Source organism: Eleutherodactylus coqui, chromosome 1, assembly GCF_035609145.1.
Source record: "Eleutherodactylus coqui strain aEleCoq1 chromosome 1, aEleCoq1.hap1, whole genome shotgun sequence".
In the NCBI taxonomy this organism is placed as follows: Eukaryota; Metazoa; Chordata; class Amphibia; order Anura; family Eleutherodactylidae; genus Eleutherodactylus; species Eleutherodactylus coqui.
The window spans coordinates 23,731,454-23,752,458 of record NC_089837.1 but is presented as its reverse complement, the minus strand read 5'-3'; the positions used below and the strand labels follow the sequence as shown (position 1 = coordinate 23,752,458).

The 21,005-nt window shown below is 45.3% G+C and overlaps 1 protein-coding gene across 1 annotated transcript; it reads right to left on the bottom strand.

Moving 5' to 3' along the window:
* Positions 1 to 18,396: 18,396 nt before the first annotated feature.
* LOC136605862 (taste receptor type 2 member 140-like) lies at positions 18,397 to 19,317 on the bottom strand. Its single transcript, XM_066588987.1, has one exon. The coding sequence runs from the start codon at positions 19,315 to 19,317 to the stop codon at positions 18,397 to 18,399; it is 921 nt and encodes a 306-aa protein (XP_066445084.1).
* Between the last annotated feature and the right edge of the window lie 1,688 nt (positions 19,318 to 21,005).

Below are 21,005 nucleotides of genomic sequence, written 5' to 3'. Positions count from 1 at the left end.
GCTCGTAAAGGTGCGCCGGCTCTGCGCACATTTCCGCAAGTCCCACACGGACGCTGCCACCCTGCGCACCCTGCAACATCGGTTTAATCTGCCAGTGCACCGACTACTGTGCGACGTGCCCACACGGTGGAACTCTACGCTCCACATGTTGGCTAGGCTCTATGAGCAGCGTAGAGCTATAGTGGAATACCAACTCCAACATGGGCGGCGCAGTGGGAGTCAGCCTCCTCAATTCTTTTCAGAAGAGTGGGCCTGGTTGGCAGACATCTGCCAGGTCCTTCGAAACTTTGAGCAGTCTACCCAGGTGGTGAGCGGCGATGCTGCAATCATTAGCGTCACCATTCCTCTGCTATGCATCTTGAGAAGTTCCCTGCAAAGGATAAAGGCAGCCGCTTTGCGCTCGGAAACCGAGCCGGGGGAAGACAGTATGTCGCTGGATAGTCAGAGCACCCTCCTGTCTATATCTCAGCGCGTTCAGGAGGAGGAGGAGGAGCATGAGGAGGATGAGGAGGAGGGGGAAGAGACAGCTTGGCCCACTGCTGACGGTACCCATGCTGCTTGCCTGTCATCATTTCAGCGTGTATGGCCTGAGGAGGAGGAGGAGGAGGAGGATCCTGAAAGTGATCTTTCTAGTGCGGACAGCCATGTGTTGCGTACAGGTACCCTGGCACACATGGCTGACTTCATGTTAGGATGCCTTTCTCGTGAGCCTCGCATTCAACGCATTCTGGCCACTACGGATTACTGGGTGTACACACTGCTCGACCCACGCTATAAGGAGAACCTTCCCACTCTCATTCCCGAAGAGGAAAGGGGTTCGAGAGTGTTGCTATACCACAGGACCCTGGCGGACAAGCTGATGGTAAAATTCCCATCCGACAGCGGTAGTGGCAGAAGGCGCAGTTCCGAGGGCCAGGTAGCAGGGGAGGTGCGTAGATCGAGCAGCATGTACAGCCCAGGCAGTGCAACAGTCTTTAAGGGCCTGGCCAGCTTTATGGCTCCCCAGCAAGACTGTGTCACCGCTCCCCAGTCAAGGCTGAGTCGGCGGGAGCACTGTAAAAGGATGGTGAGGGAGTACGTAGCCGATCGCACGACCATCCTCGGTGACGCCTCTGCCCCCTACAACTACTGGGTGTCGAAGCTGGACACGTGGCCTGAACTAGCGCTGTATGCCCTGGAGGTGCTTGCTTGTCCTGCGGCTAGCGTCTTGTCGGAAAGGGTGTTTAGTGCGGCTGGGGGAATCATCACAGATAAGCGTACCCGCCTGTCAACCGACAGTGCCGACAGGCTTACACTCATCAAGATGAACAAAGCCTGGATTTCCCCAGACTTCTCTTCTCCACCAGCGGACAGCAGCGATATGCAAGCAATACGTAGGCTGCACCCGCGGATGGAAGCTACGTTCTCTCTCACCATCCAAAACGGGGACATTTCTGCTTCATCAATCTGTGTCTAATATTCCTCCTCCTCCTCCTGCTCCTCCTCCTGAAACCTCACGTAATCACGCTGAACGGGCAATTTTTCTTAGGGCCACAAGGCTCACTCATAATTTTTCTAAACAATTTTTATATGTTTCAATGCTCTTAAAAGCGTTGAAACTTTAACTTGAACCAATTTTTAGTTAAACTGGGCTGCCTCCAGGCCTAGTTACCACTTAAGCCACATTAACCAAAGCGATTAATGGGTTTCACCTGCCCTCTTGGTTGGCCATGGCCAATTTTTTTGATGTACATTAGTACTGTTGATACAGCAATTTTTGTGGGCCCTCGCCTACAGTGTAATCAAATGAATTTTTAGCCCACCTGCATTACAGCTGACGTTACATCCGCTGTGTTGGGCAATGCAATGTGATATTTCTGTGTACCCCCTTGGCTTCCTGGCACCCACCCATGCTGTGGGTCCACAGGGAATTATAAATGCATCTGTTTCCACTTGTAAAGAACCCCAGTCTGACTGTGGCATGCAGTGTGGGCCGAAGCCCACCTGCATTAAGCACGACATTACTACCTCAGCTGTGTTGGGCAATGCAATGGGATATTTTTATGTACCGCCGGTGGGTTCCAGGGAGCCACCCATGCTGTAGGTGCACACGGAGTTTAACCTACATCTGTCCACTTGTAAAGAACCCCAGTCTGAGTGGGGCATGCAGTGTGGGCCGAAGCCCACCTGTATTAAGCACAACATTACTACCTCAGCTGTGTTGGGCAATGCAATGGGATATTTCTATGTACCGCCGGTGGCTTCCTGGCACCCACCCATGCTGTGGGTCCACAGGGAATTATAAATGCATCTGATTCCACTTGTAAAGAACCCCAGTCTGACTGGGGCATGCAGTGTGGGCCGAAGCCCACCTGCATTAAGCACGACATTACTACCTCAGCTGTGTTGGGCAATGCAATGGGATAGTTTTGTGTATCGCCGGTGGGTTTCAGGGAGCCACCCATGCTGTCGGTCGACAGGGACTTCACAATAGGGAGTTGTACCTGCCTGTGTCTATGAATTAAAAAGCCCGGTCTGACTGGGGCATGCAGAGACACCTTGACAGAATGAATAGTGTGTGGCACATAGGTTCCCCATTGCTATGCCCACATGTGCAGCTCCTGATGGCGGTGGCACAGGATTCTATTTCTCATTGCTTCTGTACAGCATTGTGGGCTATCGCCCCGCCCCTTTTAAAGAGGGTCGCTGCCTAGCCGTGCCAACCCTCTGCAGTGTGTGCCTGCGGTTCCTCGTCATGGCAGACGCACTTCTAAATAGACATGAGGGTGGTGTGGCATGAGGGCAGCTGAAGACTGCGCAGGGACACTTTGGTGTACGCTGTGGGGGGGATGGGGGGGGGGTTGGGCAGCATTTAACCCAGGAGAAGTGGCAGCGGAGTGTCATGCAGGCAGTGATTGTGCTTTGTTGGAGGTAGTGTGGTGCTTAGCAAAGGTATGCCATGCTAATGAGGGCTTTTCAGAAGTAAAAGTTTTTGGGAGGGGGGGGGGGCACTCTTGCCGCTATTGTGGCTTAATAGTGGGACCTGTGAACTTGAGATGCAGCCCAACATGTAGCCCCTCGCCTGCCCTATCCGTTGCTGTGTCGTTCCCATCACTTTCTTGAATTGCCCAGATTTTCACACAAGGAAACCTTAGCGAGCATCGGCGAAATACAAAAATGCTCGGGTCGCCCATTGACTTCAATGGGGTTCGTTACTCGAAACGAACCCTCGAGCATCGCGAAAAGTTCGTCCCGAGTAACGAGCACCCGAGCATTTTGGTGCTCGCTCATCTCTAGTGACAGGGCATTGTCATACAACAGGATGACCCCATTGGAGAGCTTTCCTCAGCGTTTTTCCTTAATATTTTGCATCAGCTTTGTCAATAAAGAACAGTAATATGTTGCATTGATGATTGAACCCTTTGGGGAGTAGTCCATGAGCAGAACTCCCTTCTTTATCCCAAAAAAGTGTTGCCATTTGCTTCAACGCTGACCTTTTCACACAGAACTTCTTTGGCCTGGGGCAACCACTGTGCCTCCATTCCTTAGACTGTTCCTTTGTCTCTGGATCCCAACAGTAGATCCATGTCTCATCACCAGTTACCAGTTTGTGCAGGAAATCTTACTCATTTCTTGCAAAATGCTCCAAAACAGCCACGGCTGTCTCCATACGTCTCCTCTTCTGGTCGGTTTTAAAAGTTTCAGGATCCACTTGGCTGTAAGCCTTCTCACTCCCAAGTCATTCTGGATGATGGCACCAACTCTCTCACGCGATATCCCCGTGATATGTCACAATTCGACCTTTTTTATCCTTTTTTGTTTAAATCCACAGCGTGTCACTTCTTTTCGCAGATTTTCACTACATATTTCACCCTTTGAAATGCTTAGGGTGAGATCATCTCATGTCTGCAATAATATCTGATGACTGCATTGACTACTATTGGATTGTGCGGTCACAAGGCTGCACTGTGATCTTTGGCTGCATCACCTGTGTAGAGGCTAAAGTTGTCTTATAGTTCTAACTTTAATGCAATGCTAAATGTCCCAAGGCTGAGAATATTGTGGACTTTCTAAATCTACCAGACATCTGTAGATGAAGAAGATCAGCACTTTAGTATACTTCATCATATTATATTCGATTTCCATCCTGTCCAGATGCAAACCTAATAGAACTACAAACACGGCTAACTCCATTCTAATTTTACATTACTGTTCAATTTACTTCAGTACGTATAGAAGGTTTATATTCCATTTCCTACTATGAGAAGACTGTCTCCAGCTGAGCTTAGGGGCCACTTCAAGTTCTCCTCAAGAAGCAGAACATATTGGAGACACTAATCCGTAGCTTAGCCGTCACATAGATCAAATAAATAGAATGGAGGGTGGGAAAAAGCTGCCATAAAAAGTAAAATCCCAATAAGCCAAATGCATAGTAACAGAATGGGAAAGTCTGTTGAATGATAATATAGACAGTGGAGCAGAAAAGGGAGAATCCGGTGAACTTGATTGTCTTGTAATATGGATCCATATCACTTGTTGTATTCCTATTGGATCTCATTCGACTCACGTGATGGTAAAGATAGATAATTAGCAGGACTGAGGAAATTAAGTTAATGAGGTAGGGTCCGGTGATCCGAAATATAAATTCTGCGATACCCAAGCCCATAAGGAAATTGAAATGTATCTCCAGGGTGGAGTTTTGGGGGATTTCAACCTTAGCCGTCAAAACAAAGATCAAACAGTAGGTGACAGACATCATCACAAACACAACAATGAGCTGGGAGACTCTGTTCAACACAAGGATCTTCAGCCGTAGAAAGAAGGCATTATGCAAGGTGGAGATCTTAAAGCAGAAGACAACAGAGAGGAAAGTGGACAAAAAGATGCTGGAACAGACAGAAGTCGACTCAAGAAACACCATTGAAATGAAGAACAAGGATCTCAGTCTATACAAGTAAATTCCCCAAATGACCTTCAGCAGACATGAGACCTGGAAGACCATCCTGGAAATCCCGAGGGAGGTGATGACTTTGTCAGCTGTGGACACCGGTCTTCCCTTCTTCCACTCAGAGATGTTTACCACTACAATAAATGCATTTATCAGAAATCCAGCCAAGAAGGAAAGTCCTGCTGCCAAGATGAGGATTTGATATTCTACGGTTATGGAAGAGTCGGCCATCGGTCTTTCAGTTTCAGCTTATACCGGACACTGCTGATCTGATGGCTGATGACTGATATTATAATGTGCAAAACAAGTGGAGATGCAAAGCGACTGCAGCTAATTATATGTATGCAAACCATTCTAGTGGTGGAAATTCTACTGATCGAGGCTGGGTTTGTCCGATGCAGCAGACAAGAGTTTAATCAAGTGTAGGAGTCATGATTTTTTTGGATGCAGAAAATAAAGCTGATTAAGGCTACATTGTGCAAGGACTGAAAAAAACTTGTGTCCAAGATTGTGTACATTGCGTCTCATTCGTGTGCTGCCCAATGTACAGGACCCCGGAGAAGATTCGGAGAAGAATAGGACATGCTGCAATTTTTTTTGTCACATTTTCTGTCTGAATAATAAAGAGCCCGCATGCAGACACGCGTTCAATGAATGAGCGCTATTTCTGTCCGATATTTGGTCCAATTAATTGATCTAAAAGTCAGACAGAAAAAAATTATCCTTTTTCATATACTCTCAACTAAGTCTGTTGTTTGACTTTCCCCCCTGATAACATCACAATGATTTTACAGGCAGTTTTATGTACTTTCTCAGAAAAGAAATATTGATTGATATTCACTCAGCTCTGCTAAATGCAGGTGTATACACTTAGCTCTGCTACATGCAGGTACGTATACTCAACTCTGCTATATGCAGCTATGTACACTCAGCTCTGCTACACACAGCTATATACACTATGCTCTGATATAAGTAGCTATAAAGAGTCAGCTCTGCTACACACGGGTATATACAATCAGCTCTGTTACACGCAGGTAAATACACTGAGCTCTGCTACACTCAGCTCTGCTACACACAGCTATATACACTCGCCTCTGCTATATGCAGGTAAATACACTAAGCTAATTTACCATCTTGATGACACAGTCAGAACGGGAACTGACTATAGAAATGGGTCGATGCTGTGATCTCTGATATAGATTAGGTAGTCAGTGCATCTCTTTAGTTAGCTAGCTTAGTATAGCCGGCTGGCTGATACCACTAATCAGGCGGCTACAATGGCTGGCTGATACCACTAATCAGGTGGCTACAATGGCTGGCTGATACCACTAATCAGGCGACTACAATGGCTGGCTAATACCACTAATCAGGCGACTACAATGGTGGCCACTAAGCTCGTGAAAAGCGCTGCTCATCACCACTAGGAGATAGATAGAGTTTCTCCTTTAATGATTCAGCACTACTCCAAGTGCTTAACCCTTTATTCTCTTCTTAATTTCCTGAAACCAGAGAGAGAAACGTCTTCTAAGATATTACAGCATGGCAGCACTTGCATAACAACTGCTGTATAATGCGCCTGTCACTCTGTTAACCCCCTGCTACCCAAGACTCTAAAAAATCTTTAGAGTATTGGGGTACACGTGTCCACTACATACAAAGAGGGTATTGTCTTACTATCTTTCCTGCTCTACTCCGGGTGGTGCGTAAATATAAAGGACAGGGATCAACTAAGGAGGTGACAAAACAAAGAAAATACACATATTATAGGGGCCTGACATTTGGGTTATTAAAAACAAACACCCTCAGAGTTAGCGCTTCACCTTTAACTGACTCCACATTATCAGTACTTGGTACACCTTAAATCTAAGCAGATAACTCAGACATTCCCGCACAAGTCTGTATTAAAAGGGAGCCAAATTCAAACGGCTCCTATGAAATGCCTTCCTACTCACTGATATATTCATAGCACAGTGCTGGCGATGTATACACTAATTGACTGCTACCACATCCCAAAGCATGGGCGACCAAGCCGTGGACGGCGAACAGTTCAAGACGAATCCTCGGCTCGACAGTTCTTAAAACACTTACAACCATGTTTACAAACATTCTCTGTTCATGTAGCGAACATCGGTTTAGGCATGCGGTTTTCAGGTGATGTATTAGCTATTGTGACAAGATGATAGGAGTTGTCGTGGACAGGATGGATATTGATCCCAGACTCCTACCCTGTTTCCCTGAAAATAAGACATAGCATGATTTTCCTGAATTTTTGAGGATGCAAAATGATTTTTCAGGCTTTTTGAGGATGCTTGAAATATAAGCCCTACTCAAAATTAAGCCCTGCTAACAGTTAATTTAAAAAAGTCAATTTAAATAGTGTCCAGGCAGCTATACATGTAAAAAAGTTAAACCTTTTTGAACAAAAATTAATATAACACACTGTCTTATTTACAGGGAAACACGTTATCAGTTTGTGAAGCAAGCTCACCTGCTAATTAACTAATTGTCAGTTCCAAGGGGAAACGGAGAGGTGGGTTAAAAAGGCAAGGAGCTGTGGAGAAAGACACTGAATACTGTGGAGCTGCTACACTGTCAAAGCCTGAGTGAGTGCAGGACTTATATCTGGACTGGTTTTTCTTTTACTGTTAGGCTGGAAGCTGGTTGTCCACCAGTCACTACTGAGGACTAGGTTTATGTAAAATTAGAAGCAGTATATGCACATAGAGGTCAGTTAGAATCTCCTCAGTATATGCATTGCTAAGTATACAGTACATTAACTATAAGAGGAAAGAACATCTAAATATAATAGATGAAAGACATACAAATGAGTGGAAGTGATCCGGAGCCACATGGAAATACATCAATACAGCGATGACCGGCACAGAGGTCTGTGAGATTTTAGCTCCTACATTGTATGTTGTGGTCTGCTCAGCGTCAGGTGGCTGCCGGTTTTTATTCAGCCTCTAAAATAGTTTTCTTCTCTATCATTTGCATGACTGGTAAGAATAAATGTCTACTTTGCTATTTGACTGTGATATTTTAAATTTCCCCCAGAAGGAGGGCTGATTGTGCTACGGCTGTTTGTGGTTTCATAGTTTTATCTACTTACAACTATTTTTTTGTGGTAGAGGGGTAAAGAAAAATGAGCGGACACCCTGGCAGGCATTGTGTAAGGTGGCCGAAGCATTAGGTATAAGATAGACAAGTCAGAAATTGGGAAAACAGCAACTAGATGTTTAATGAAGGATCAGCAGCAAGTTACAGTCCTTTTGACCCCTGTCACAGCAAGTAATGACAGCTCTTGTAAAATGCCCAGTGTCTTCAATGTGTCTTTCTCTGTCCAGGCCCATGGAGTCTTTCTTTTGGCTTTCAGTAGCCTGCATCCCCGTACATTAGTGCTCATATTTTTTCCAAGCCTTGGGGTTTACTTCTGCATTCAGTACAGGCGTACTCTGCTCCTGTTAGTCTCCACACCGGGGCTAATACTCCTCTCTGGGCTGGAAATAACCTGCAGTTCTGGGTGCTTTTTGCTGCATGAAAGGAGCAGGGACAGATAGACTGATCTCCACCCAACTCTCCTCAGTACTCTCTACTCTGACCCAAACAGAAAGTGCATGGTCTTATATCATCTTTTCTTCTAGAATCTTCTAGCTTCTGATCTAGCATAGACAGCTGTCAATTAAGGCTGAGGTAACTAGAGGGGCTGACTGACAAGGGGGGAGTTCCCAGCTTTTCTGGCAGAGTAGAGATATATATCTATACTCAAATGCAATAAAATTTATGTATATATCAAACAATGTGTTATATTATGCTGCAGGGACCTGTAGTACTATGGTTTCTAGCAGCACAGCTCCACAGGTGTGAATGATTGAGCTGGCTGGGTGTGCTGATCTCCTGCTAGCCAATCCCCTGGATCTTTGCCCACATATATACCCAGTTACTGTTAGTGTCTGTTTGGTGTCCAGAGTGAGCAGTCATGTATCCTTGTCCATTGCAGCTCGCTGTGTGTTTGGTGTCTTGCCTGTTCATGTCAGTTTTATGTCAGTTTGTCTCTGCGTTGTCCTGCTGAGTTTGTTTGCCATATCTTGGCTAGGGTTGCCCCTAGGGTCCTCTAGTAGATGTTTCTTGCTAGTGTAGGGACCACAAGACATGAGGAACCTTGTTGTTGCCTTGCGGCTTAAGTTAACTGGCCAATGTAAGAACCAATACCTCATTCTTTTATAGCTACATCATCTGCTTATGTGTACAAGTATGCAAGGTGAATGTTTTGTTCATTTGTCAGTCCCTATGTTTATGTCTGTCTTTCAGTCCAGTCTGCAGTATGCAGTTCCCTGTCCAGTTGGTGTTTCCATCAGCACGTCCAGTTTGAATCTGTTTTTTCACCCGAGTAGTGAAGTACTCGAAAATCGCGGTGCTCGATTGCGAAATCGGCCTTACCGAGTACGTTCGCTCATCTCTAATAACAACCAATCACAGCACAGCAGCTTTCATGTTACCTCAGCAGTATAATATATAGCAACCAATCACAGCACAGCTTTCATGTTACCTCAGCGGTATAATATATAGCAACCAATCACAGCACAGGTTTCATGTTGCCTCAGCAGTATAATATATAGCAACCAATCACAGCACAGCTTGCATGTTACCTTAGCAGTATAAGAAATAGCAACCAATCAGAGCGCAGCTTTCATGTTACCTCAGCAGTATAATACATAGCAACCAATCACAGCACAGCTTTCATTTTACCTCAGCAGTATAAGAAATTGTAACCAATCACAGCACAGCTTTCATTTGACCTCAGCATTCTCAATATCCAGCAATTGTCTTGTGATACGTTCGGTGGATGCATCATTTTGTAGTTGAACATGCATCCCGTTGCTCGTAATGCCTTTTGCTTTTGTGCTTGAGATGGAAATCAAACGATCTTTGTCTGGGGGGCATAACTGTCGACGATGCTCGCACGCGCGCCACCTATTGTAGGACAGATGTACTATGCCAGTAATCTTCCCAAGAGTGTACTCAGCAACTTCCCAAAGTTTCATGGCGATTAGATGAATCGTGTAGTAGCGCAAAAAGGACAGACAGACAGACAGACATACATTCCTTTTTATATATAGATGACATCAGGAAGTGAGAGAATTAGATTCCGTACATAAAATTTGGACGCTAATTCTTTGACCTATTAGCGTTTCCTATTTATGACATAATCCATGCTCGTGACAAATTTTAAGTTTCTATGACATTGGGAAGTGAGAAAATTAGATTCCGTACGTAAAATTTGGACGCTCATTCTTTTGTGCTTAGAATTGAATAATCGAGTTGGGACCAATTAACTTTTCCTATTTATGACATATTCAATGCTCATGCCAAATTTCACGTTTCTATGACATTGGGAAGTGAGAAAATTAGATTCCGTGCGTAAAATTTGGTCGCTAATAGAGATGAGCGAACGTGCTCGGCCACGCCCCTTTTTCGCCCGAATACCGCGATTTCCGAGTACTTCGCTACTCGGGTGAAAAGTACTCGGGTGCGCCGGCCTCTCCCCCCCATTCCCCGCTGCAACCCCCAGCGCCGCCACGGCGACCCCCGAATTTTTTTGCCCGAGTACGGAAGTACTCGAAAATCGCGGTATTCGGGCGAAAAAGGGGCGTGGTCGAGCACGTTCGCTCATCTCTAGTCGCTAATTCTTTTGTGCTTAGAAGCCTTTTGTCAAGCCTTGACAAAGACTAACTGTAGTCGAAACGTTGCCTGTACCGCTTTGAATATGGAGTAATAAAGTTGCTGATTTTATTTTAAAACCCTCAACGGATGCTGCCACTTCTTCCTTGTTGATGTCTGACTTGGGGACTGGAGGTCCATATTCCCTTCAGTGGCTTGGCATACATTGCTGGATACCTCTGCGCTGTTAGCGTATTGCTGGGTGTGCTGCGGGATTCTCTCTTGGATACTATTGGACTGCCCAGGGCAGAGAGAGAGACAGACAACTCCCAACAGAACATAATAAAAGGGAGCTTGTGCAGGGCAGCTCCACTCACGGGTGCTCTTTCTGCTTTGTATACAGTAAATCAACCATAAGGGCTCATGCCCACGGGTGGGTTTGAATTGTGGAATGCACGGGGTGCACCCTCACGGATGATTCGCAGTTCAAACCACTCATAGACAATCATGGGTGCCCACAGCTTAATTAAAGCATGCAGATTCTTTTTTTGACCTTCTGGTCTAGAAAACAAATTGCAGCATGCTCTATTTTGCCACGGATCCCGCAGGGACGGCTTCCATGGAGGTCAATGGAAGCCGTTCGATCTGCGGCACACCCGCAATTGTCACTGCAGGCGTTCAGCAGATCTCGTGGGAGAGCAAGAGATTTACAAAAAAAATATCCACTGTGCATGTGTGTGGGGGTGCCAGCTGGCATGTGGGCCAGCCCACATGCTGACGCTTCTGCCCACATCCATCGAGAAGAAGATGGACTACCTTATGGGCAGGCAGAGGATCTAGAATGGTAAGTAATGACCTCATGCTGTGGACAGGGTAGGATTCCGTTGACGTGAAGCCTAAAAGGGAAGAACAGCTAAAGAATATAGCTTAACCACTTAAAGGGGTTGTCCCGCACCGAAACAGGTTTTGTTTTTTTTTAACACCCCCCCCCCCCCCCCCCCCCCCCCGTTCGTCGCGAGACAACCCCGATGCAGGGGTTAAAAAAACAAACCGGAGAGTGCTTACCTGAATCCCGGCGGTCCGGCGTCTTCATACTCACCTGCTGAAGATGGCCGCCGGGGTCTGCTCCCTCCGTGGACCGCAGCTCTTCTGTGCGGTCCATTGCCGATTCCAGCCTCCTGATTGGCTGGAATCGGCACGTGACGGGGCGGAGCTACACGGAGCCGGCATTCTGCACGAGCGGCCCCATTGAAGACAGCAGAAGACCCGGACTGCGCAAGCGCGGCTAATTTGGCCATCGGAGGCCGAAAATTAGTCGGCACCATGGAGACGAGGACGCCAGCAACGGAGCAGGTAAGTATAAAACTTTTGATAACTTCTGTATGGCTCATAATTAATGCACAATGTACATTACAAAGTGCATTAATATGGCCATACAGAAGTGTATAGACCCACTTGCTGCCGCGGGACAACCCCTTTAACACTCCAAGACATATATTTACATCATGGAAGTTTGGGATTTTTATGTTTGTGTCCCTCTGAGGGACTTTGACCACTGCCCTGATGATCGCTGTCATAAGGCATGGCAGAGCTACTGCTCTCCCATGCCTTATCGCTCATACAGCGATCTCAGGCATAGGCAATACAGGACGCCAGTGTCTGGTGTCCTGTTGCCATGGTGACAGGCCGGGGTCTCGCGATGACATCGCGAGTTCCGGCCGGAGACACAGAGGGAGCCGCGCTCCCGCTGTGAACTCTTTCCCTGCCGCGATCTACTTAGATCGCGGCAGGGAAGGGGTTAACAGTGGCGGGCGCATCTCTGATGCCCCCCCGCTGTTGCAGCGAGACGCCGGCTGTGACTGACAGCCGGCTCCCGCTGCGGGATAGCGCTGGATCATATGTGATCCCGCGCTATCTCCAGGACGTAAGTTTACGCCCTGTTGCGGGAAGTACCCCGCTCCCAGGACGTAAACTTACGCCCTGCAGCGGGAAGGGGTTAAACAAAAGCCTCTGCCTAGGGGCGGAGAGAGGGGTACAGCTAACTCCCAACAGAACACAATGAAAGGGAGCTTGTACACGGCAGATGCACTCACAGGTGGCGCGCGCGCCACCCTCACCACGCCGGCCAGGCACCCGTGCTCCCGGCAGTCGGACAACAAGTCAGGGGGATGCTCCCCAACCACGGGACCTCGCACACCGCCGCCCTGGGAGGACCCGCACCCGCCATATGGTAACACCATCGTTCTGCAGAACAGCTGCTATGCAGGACCACACGCTGTGTTTTGCTGAGGGAGAGATTATTACAGCTGATTGCATTGTCTCAGCTGTCAGCCCCGCCAAACAGAACAGCTGATAAGCAGGACTGCACACTGTGTCTGTTGTCCATGGTGCTGCATTCTCCATGGACAACAGAGATTACATTATTTTCTCTTAGCAGCCCATGGCTTAACAATGGCACTAATTACAGAGCTCAGACCTCCTGCTGAGCTCTGCAACAGCTCCCAGAAGCTCAGTTGCATGCAAATGAAGCTGATAAAGTACTAATAGCAATTAGTGCCTATTGGTACTTTATGCAAAATGATTGCTGATCTTTCAATCTTTTGAAAGATTTTCTCTGTGTGTAAATGGCCCTTTAAATAGCATGAGGTTAGATGGAAAAGGACACTTGATTGAAAAATGAGAAAAGCAAAGAAGCGGTCAGACCACTAACTGCAAAGGAAAATCTCTGACTTTCTATACAAAATGTGATGTTAACTTTTGTACACAATGTTTCCCAACATTTCATAAAGACTTTTTGCCTGATATATGTTGTATATTAGTAAGCAAGTTGTTTATCTGTCTATTTTTGATTACATTTTTGAATATATGTAAGTATTGTAATAAAAATATCTTCTTAAACGAAAGATGTGTGATTCATACATTCTGGTGGTTAGGGCAGATACTCGAGCGAGCATCGCTCTTCTTGAGTAACTGCATACTCATCCAAGCAAATGTGGGGGGGCGGTGGGGGTGAGCAAAATGTTGCAATCTGTAAGTTTACCTAGCTCTGGTAATTTGGCATTTTCCCATATTGGGGTACATTGTGTACACCCCTTGACCCCATCAATATCCCTGGCTTTCCTCCATATCTTGTGCATGAGTAGAGAATAAATGGTGGTTTTCCCTGGTCATCCACTATTCCAGAACACTTTAGTATATACGGGGTCCTATTTATTCTGGATTAACAGAATTTTAAATAAATAAGATAGTAGAAATATAATGCGACCTCAGAGAATTTGGTTCAACCAAGTACAGGCTTTATTGTGGTGAGGAACAAGCATGTATACATGAGTCTTTACTTGAAATAATAAGAAGTTGTCTCACCTTCTTAGCTGCTTGCGGTGCTTGTAGTCTGTGCATGCAGAGAAAATCATACTCACATCCGTTCTGCCATTCGGTCCTATGGCTTGTTCAAATGATAGTGGATACATGGGAATACGGACACATCAGATGATTTTTCTTTGCTTTATTCTTTCCTTATGCTCGTACAATCAGGTACATGATACAAACAAGAGCATAAGGAAAGAATAAAGCAAAGAAAAATCATCTGATGTGTCCGTATTTCCATGTATCCACTATCATGTATACATGAGCATCAGTGGTGGAGCGCTTCAACGGGCTGCGGCCCTCCCGGAACTCTCATACACAGAATACAACCAAAGTAAAAGCATAGTGATTTGTTTCGGTGATGAATATATAAAGCCATCTCCTTGGTCAAAGAATTATGGGGGGGGGCTGTCCAGGAAAGAAGTGCCCAACATTTATAATGAGACGTATGCCTTTGCAGTCAATGTTCCAGACTGAAACCAGCTGCAGCTTCAAAGTGGCATAGATGTCAGCTATAATTTATGAGAGCTACTGGCATAAATTATTGTAAATGTAATCGGCCCTTGAGGCTCCACCCACTTTTCTAAAAATGTGTAACTTTTGATTGCCAGGCTTCTAGCTTAGGGTGGGGTGTGTGTGTGTGGGGGGTGTAAATCTTTCCCACTTTCACTTTTATTAAGTTTTATAAACAAGCTAAATGTCTACGGAGAAACTGTTTCTGCTTGTGGAGAGCACCAAGTAGGTGGAGTGAATAGAGATGAGCGAGCATCGCTCTTCTCAAGTAACTGCTTACTGGTCCTAGCAGGCTTGGGGGGAGGGGAGCGGGGGGGGGGGCCGCCGGGTGTTAGGTGGTTTACGGAGAGAGAGAGATTTCTCTCACTCCCCCCCACCGCCCCCCGAGCCTGCTCTGAACAGTAAGCAGTTGCTCGCTCGAGTAACTGCTTTATCCGAACATGCTCGCTCATCTCCAGTAGTGAATCTTGCAGGTCATGCAATGCACTCTGGGGAAACAGATCATTTGCATAACTTTTTGCCAAGGATCATTGCTGTCCTGTAAGCTCACACCAGTGACCTGCGGTGCAGATTGTAAATCAGTAACATGTCACTCCTTCCAACAGATATTCACCGCGGTTTGCCACCTTGTAATTTCCTAGGGCTCGCCCTGCCCATGTGTGCTGCGTATTATGCACATATTTTCTATGCACGTAAAACATGCTGCACACACGATATATGTATGTATATGTGTATCTGCTGCGTATGTTAAATCACAGCCTAAGGCTTTATTCACATGAGCGTATATCGGCCTCGTTTTCACTGTCAACTGATATACGTGACCCATCTGATGCAGGCCCGGCACTTAAACGGGAGATGCAGTAGTGACTTGGTCACGGCTGCCTCTCGTTCATGCAAATTTTGGCTATGCTGTGGCCATGGCATGGCTGCCTGAAAATTTCAGCGCCCGTGGGAAGGAACCCATAGTCTGTATTGGTGCATGTTATGTGCCAAAAGAAGACATGCTGCATTTTTTGTTAACCTGCGTAATACGCCCATGAAAAAACCACAGGTGTGAGTGACCCAATGGAAATCAACAGGCTTTTAGCATCGCGTATCACATGTGTGAAAAATACATGCGTAATATGCAGACGACCCACGGCCTTGTGAGGGCGCCCTTAGGGCGAGATCCAGCTCAATTCTGCGATAAAATCCAGTAACCCCATTGACTTCTATTAGGCTGCGCGGTCGCAGGGCTGCACTGGAATCTTTGGCTGCACAACCTGTGTAGAGGCTAAAGTTGCCGCATAGCTCTAGGCTTAACCCCTTCAAGACCGGGCCTATTTCTTCCTTAATGATGAGTAGAGATGAGCGAACGTACTCGGTAAGGCCGATTTCGCAATCGAGCACTGCGATTTTCGAGTACTTCACTACTCGAGTGAAAAGTATTCGGGGGGGCTGTGGATGAGCAGGGGGTTGCAGAGGGGAGTGGGGGGGAGGGATAGAGAGCTCCCACCTGTTCCGCGCTGCTACCCCCCCCCCGCTCCACCACGCCATGCCCCGCCCCCCGGCGACCCCCAAATCTTTTCACCCGAGTAGTGAAGTACTCGAAAATCGCGGTGCTCGATTGCGAAATCGGCCTTACCGAGTACGTTCGCTCATCTCTAATGATGAGGCCAAATTTTGGAAATCTTGTATGTGTCACTTCAACAGAAAATACCTCAGTAAAGGTTTCACCCATCCCAGTAACCCTGACATTATTCTTCATTACACATTGTACTTTATTTAGGTGGTGAAAGAATATCAATACAATTTACACATTTTTATTTTAAAAAAAAACACCAAAATTGAGAAAAATGTTTAAAAATTGCTAGTTTTTTCTGTGGTATGTCATGTACAGAACTATTGAGCACATTTTTACATTTTTTATAAGGCGTACAATTTGACACATTTGGAATTAGGAGATTTACTAATCTACTAGTACCTTTATAATATTCAAATATATTAGTTGGATGATTGATGATTGAATTAAATCTATTTTATATAATTTCATATAATTTTTGTAATAACTGATAGACGTGATAAAGTATGTAGGGTATATGCAGACATAGCGGAATAGCTGCGTTATTTCCATAGCAGAAGATGCATACCAATATCTGCGTCACATTCGCAGCACACCGCTGGCACAGATTTTGACGAGTATTTGCGACGGGCTGCAGCTCTTCTTTTGAAAGGGCGAAATTTGTTGTGGATCCGCATAAAAATCTGCATTGAATAATGTGTTTTTTTACACAGATTTGGTGTGAATCCGCACAAACACATGCAGCACAAAAATCCACTCCATGTGAATGCACCGCTATTAATGTCATTTATTTATGGATAAATGATCTAAAAATGAGCCGTACGCTATACAATCAGCTGTACTAACTAAATAGTTTAGGTCATTGTAAAGCTTAGGGTTAATGTGGTGTTTCACAATACCTCGGCTTCTCTTCTCTGATCTCACACTGACAGGAGGAGAGCGGGGAAGACAGAGGCTGTTACGGTGCAGAAATGTCAGGAAAGTTTGTTTCTACAACAAACCTTCCAGGGCAGCGCTAATGCAGCGACCGAAAACCAGGACTTCAGCTGGGGGAACGATGGGGTATAAATTAGCAAATAGTTCACAGTGGCGCTACTGTCTCCCTCTTCCTAAGATAGTTGAAGGATATCCCAGCTGCATGCTGGGGAAAACTAAAGGGATTTTACCTTGTTATCCCAACAGAGTCCTCAGTCTCTCATCATGACGCCAGTGCCCTGGGAAAAGTGACGAATTCACTCACCCAGATTCAACGTAGAAAATTGCACATTACAAACAATTTCAAAGTATGGCATCCAGTGCTTCTGAATATACCTTCTAGAAGTTACATTTCCTTGTCTCATTTCTTTATACTTGTACAGTTCTGGTTCCCCAAGGCACATACATCCTCAGTCGCAGTTATCTGATGGATCTCCTACTTGGGTTAAACACTCTCAACTGCACAGCCTCTCTAACATGTTCACACTGGTGGCTAGCAGTAGGTAGTTTCTTACTAGTCTCCCTTGAGTTGCGGTTCTGCGGGGGAGCATGCGGTTCTTGCTCTCTCACACCCACACTGGCTGTGCATCTTGCATTCTACTCTTTGAATGGGACAGATGTCTGACAAGGAGTGGCTCCACCATGGCCGATCTCTGGCAGGAGCAGCCAATCTCTCAACAGCCACTCACTCCTGACTCTTCTTCTCTCAACTACTATATCTCTAACTCCTCCTCCTAACACCTGACCTATTGCAAGACACATGCAGACAGAAAGTTATGACATACAATACACATAACTAGACTAGACAGATACAATTTCCAGACACCAGACATTAACTCATTCATGCCCTATTTTGGGTTAAGACAGATACTACTGTTCCATTCACCACTCTTAACAGTGACATGAGACACACATAAAACACCCAGATTTACAAGTGCAGGAGGGACTCCAAGCTGTGGGTCACTACAATAAGAGTGACTGTCACTCTGATGACATCATCGGGACCTGAACCAATATCAGCACCGAAACTACAGGCTGTTAGCCCGCTCAGTAAAGTATTAAAATTTACATTGCTGCTACACATAGTCCAGAAAGAAGCTCCATAAATTTCCAGTCATCAAGTGTTTAATCTAAGACTAATTGTCCCAAAGCTGAGAATATCCTGGACTTTCTAACTCCTGCAGATATGTAGAGATAAACAATGTATTATAGGAAGGTCAGTGTAGAATAATAAGCTCCACATTACAATATACTTCTATCCCTATATAATATCCTAAGACCCATTTCCTACTCAGATACAAACCTAACAGAACTACAAACTGCTAACTCCATTCTGATTTTACATTTCTCCTCAGTTCCCTTCAGTAGATATAGAAGGTTTATATTCCCTTCCTTATTACTGGAAGACTGTCTCCACCGAAGCTTTGGGGTCACCACATCTTCTCCTCAGCTTGTGGACCATATTGGAGACCTGAATCCGTAGCTTAGTTGTCACATAGATCAGATAGATGGAATGAAGGGTGGGAAAAATCTGCCAAAAAAAGTAACATCCCAATAGGCCAAATACATCATAGAAGTATGGATAAGTCTGTTCAATGAGCATATAGACAGTGGAGCAGAGAAGGGAGAATCCGGTGAACTTGATTGTCTTGTGGTAAATATCCAGATGACTTGTTGTATTCCTTTCAGATCTCATTTGACTCATGTGACGGTAAAGATGGATAATTAGCAGGACCGAAGAAATGAAGTAAATGAGGAAGGGTCCGACGATCAAAAATATATTTGCTGAAATCGACAAGCCCAGAAAGAGATTGTTATACGTCCCCCTGGTTGAGTTGTTGGAGATTGCAAAATTAGCCATCGAATAAACGATCAAAATGTTGCTTGAAGACACGATCACAGACCCTGTAATGAGGCAGGAGACTCTATTCAACACAAAGATCTTCAGCCGTAAGAAGAAAGCATTGTGCAAGGTGGAGATCTTCAAGCAGAAGACAACGGAGAGCAGAGTGGACAACCAGATGCTGGAGTAGACGGAAGTCGACTCAAGAAAAATAACTGACACAATGAATAAGGAGCTCAGTCTATAGAAGTAAATATCCCAGATGATATTCAGCAGACATGAGACCTGGAAGACCATCCTGGAAATCCCGAGGGAGGTGATGACTTTGTCAGCTGTGGACATTGGTCTTCCCTTCTTCCACTCAGAGATGTTTACCGCTACAATAAATGCATTGATGAGAAATCCGGCCAGGAAGGAAAGTCCTGCTGAAAAGACAAGGATTTGGTATCCTACGGTTATGGAAGAGTCGGCCATCGGACTTTCAGTTTCAGCTTACACCGGACACTGCTGATCTGATGGCTGATGACTGATATTATAATGTGGAAAGCAGGTGGAGATGCAAAGCGACTGCAGCTATAAATATGTATACAAATATTTCAATCGGAGGTCATTTTACTGATCAAGGCCTCGGTTTTCCAAATGCAGCAGACATGAAATAATCAAGAGTAGTAGAGATGAATTTGTCGGATACAGAAAATATAGTTGACTTAGGCTACTTGCACACAGACCTCCCATCCTTTTGCTATTTGACATACAGGACCCCACACTTGTACATGTGCTATTTTTGCCCAATAATCAGACAATAATAGGACATGCTGAGATGTTTTATAACTCAGACTTTCCATCCGATTAAGAAAAAGAAGCCTGTGTGCGTACACTTGTTCAAATACATGGGTGCCATGTCTGTCCGATATACCACACAATATCTCAATCCGAAAATCGGGCTGAAAAAAATCTTCCATGTTCCTATACCCTAAATTGGGCTTGTTGTTTGACTCCCCACCCACCCCCCTGATAATATCACAATGAACTTACATGCAGTTTTATATAATTTCTCAGAAAACGAATGTTGACACCAGTCTTGTCAAATAAACGTAATTCTCTTACCTCATGCCCATGCTGCGCTTTTCTGGTTGGTTTCCAGGTGATGTAATAGCTATAGTGACGGGATGATATATGGCATATTTTTCACAAACTACCCTATTTCCCTGAAAATAAGCCCTGCCCTGAAAATAAGCCCTAGCATGATTTGTAAATAGTGTCCAGGCTTCTATACATGTAAAAAAGAAATATTTTGGAATAAAAATAAATATAAGATCCTGTCTTATTTTCAAGGAAAGCAGTAATATTAGGTTGCCAGCAGCACCCACACTCCTCATGCAGTTGCACAAACTTGCCTGTGCACGCCTAACAAGGGACTGGATCCCGTTGCCCCAAATAAAAGTCACAATATCAATGGTAGAAGGCAGCACTTCTTACAGCAGTGGAATAAAAAAGATACGACCTTTATTCAATCCATGGTCAAACAGAATGCCCGAGGCATTCTGTTTGACCATGGATTGAATAAAGGTCGTATCTTTTTTATTCCACTGCTGTAAGAAGTGCTGCCTTCTACCATTGATATTGTGACTGTTATTTTCAGGGAAACACGGTACTATCATTCTGTGATGCAAACTCATTTGGTAATTCATTAATGACCACCGGGGTGGGGGGTGGGTGTTGACAAGTCAAGGAGCTGTGTAGTTCTCTTTTTGCCTGGAGACAGACCCTAAAGGCTGTGAGAGCTGCTACACCGTGTCATAACCTGCATGAGTGCAGGACTTCTATCTGGACTGCTTTTGTTTATGCCGTTAGGCTGGAAGGGGGCATCAAGTTCTTAAAAGTAGAGCAATGACACGTCTCTTTACCGTCCCAAGATGGATGGGCTGGTAGAAAGATTTAAGAAAACTTTTAATCAAATGCTAAAGAAAGTGCGTGAAAGGGATGGAAAAGATTGGGATTTCCTATTACCATACCTGTTGTTTGCTATAAGGAAGGTTCGGCAGTCATTACCGGAGATTCTGTTCGTTCATAAAGAAGTTTGCTTCATCACTGAACAGCGAATGATAGAAGAGCAAGGGTTTATCTGAAGTTACTGTGTCACCCATTCTGCAACTTCTAAC

What these genes read in the sequence shown, in the direction of transcription:
- LOC136605862 (XM_066588987.1), bottom strand. Translation starts at nt 19,317, where the DNA reads ATGGCCGACTCTTCCATAACCGTAGGATACCAAATCCTTGTCTTTTCA.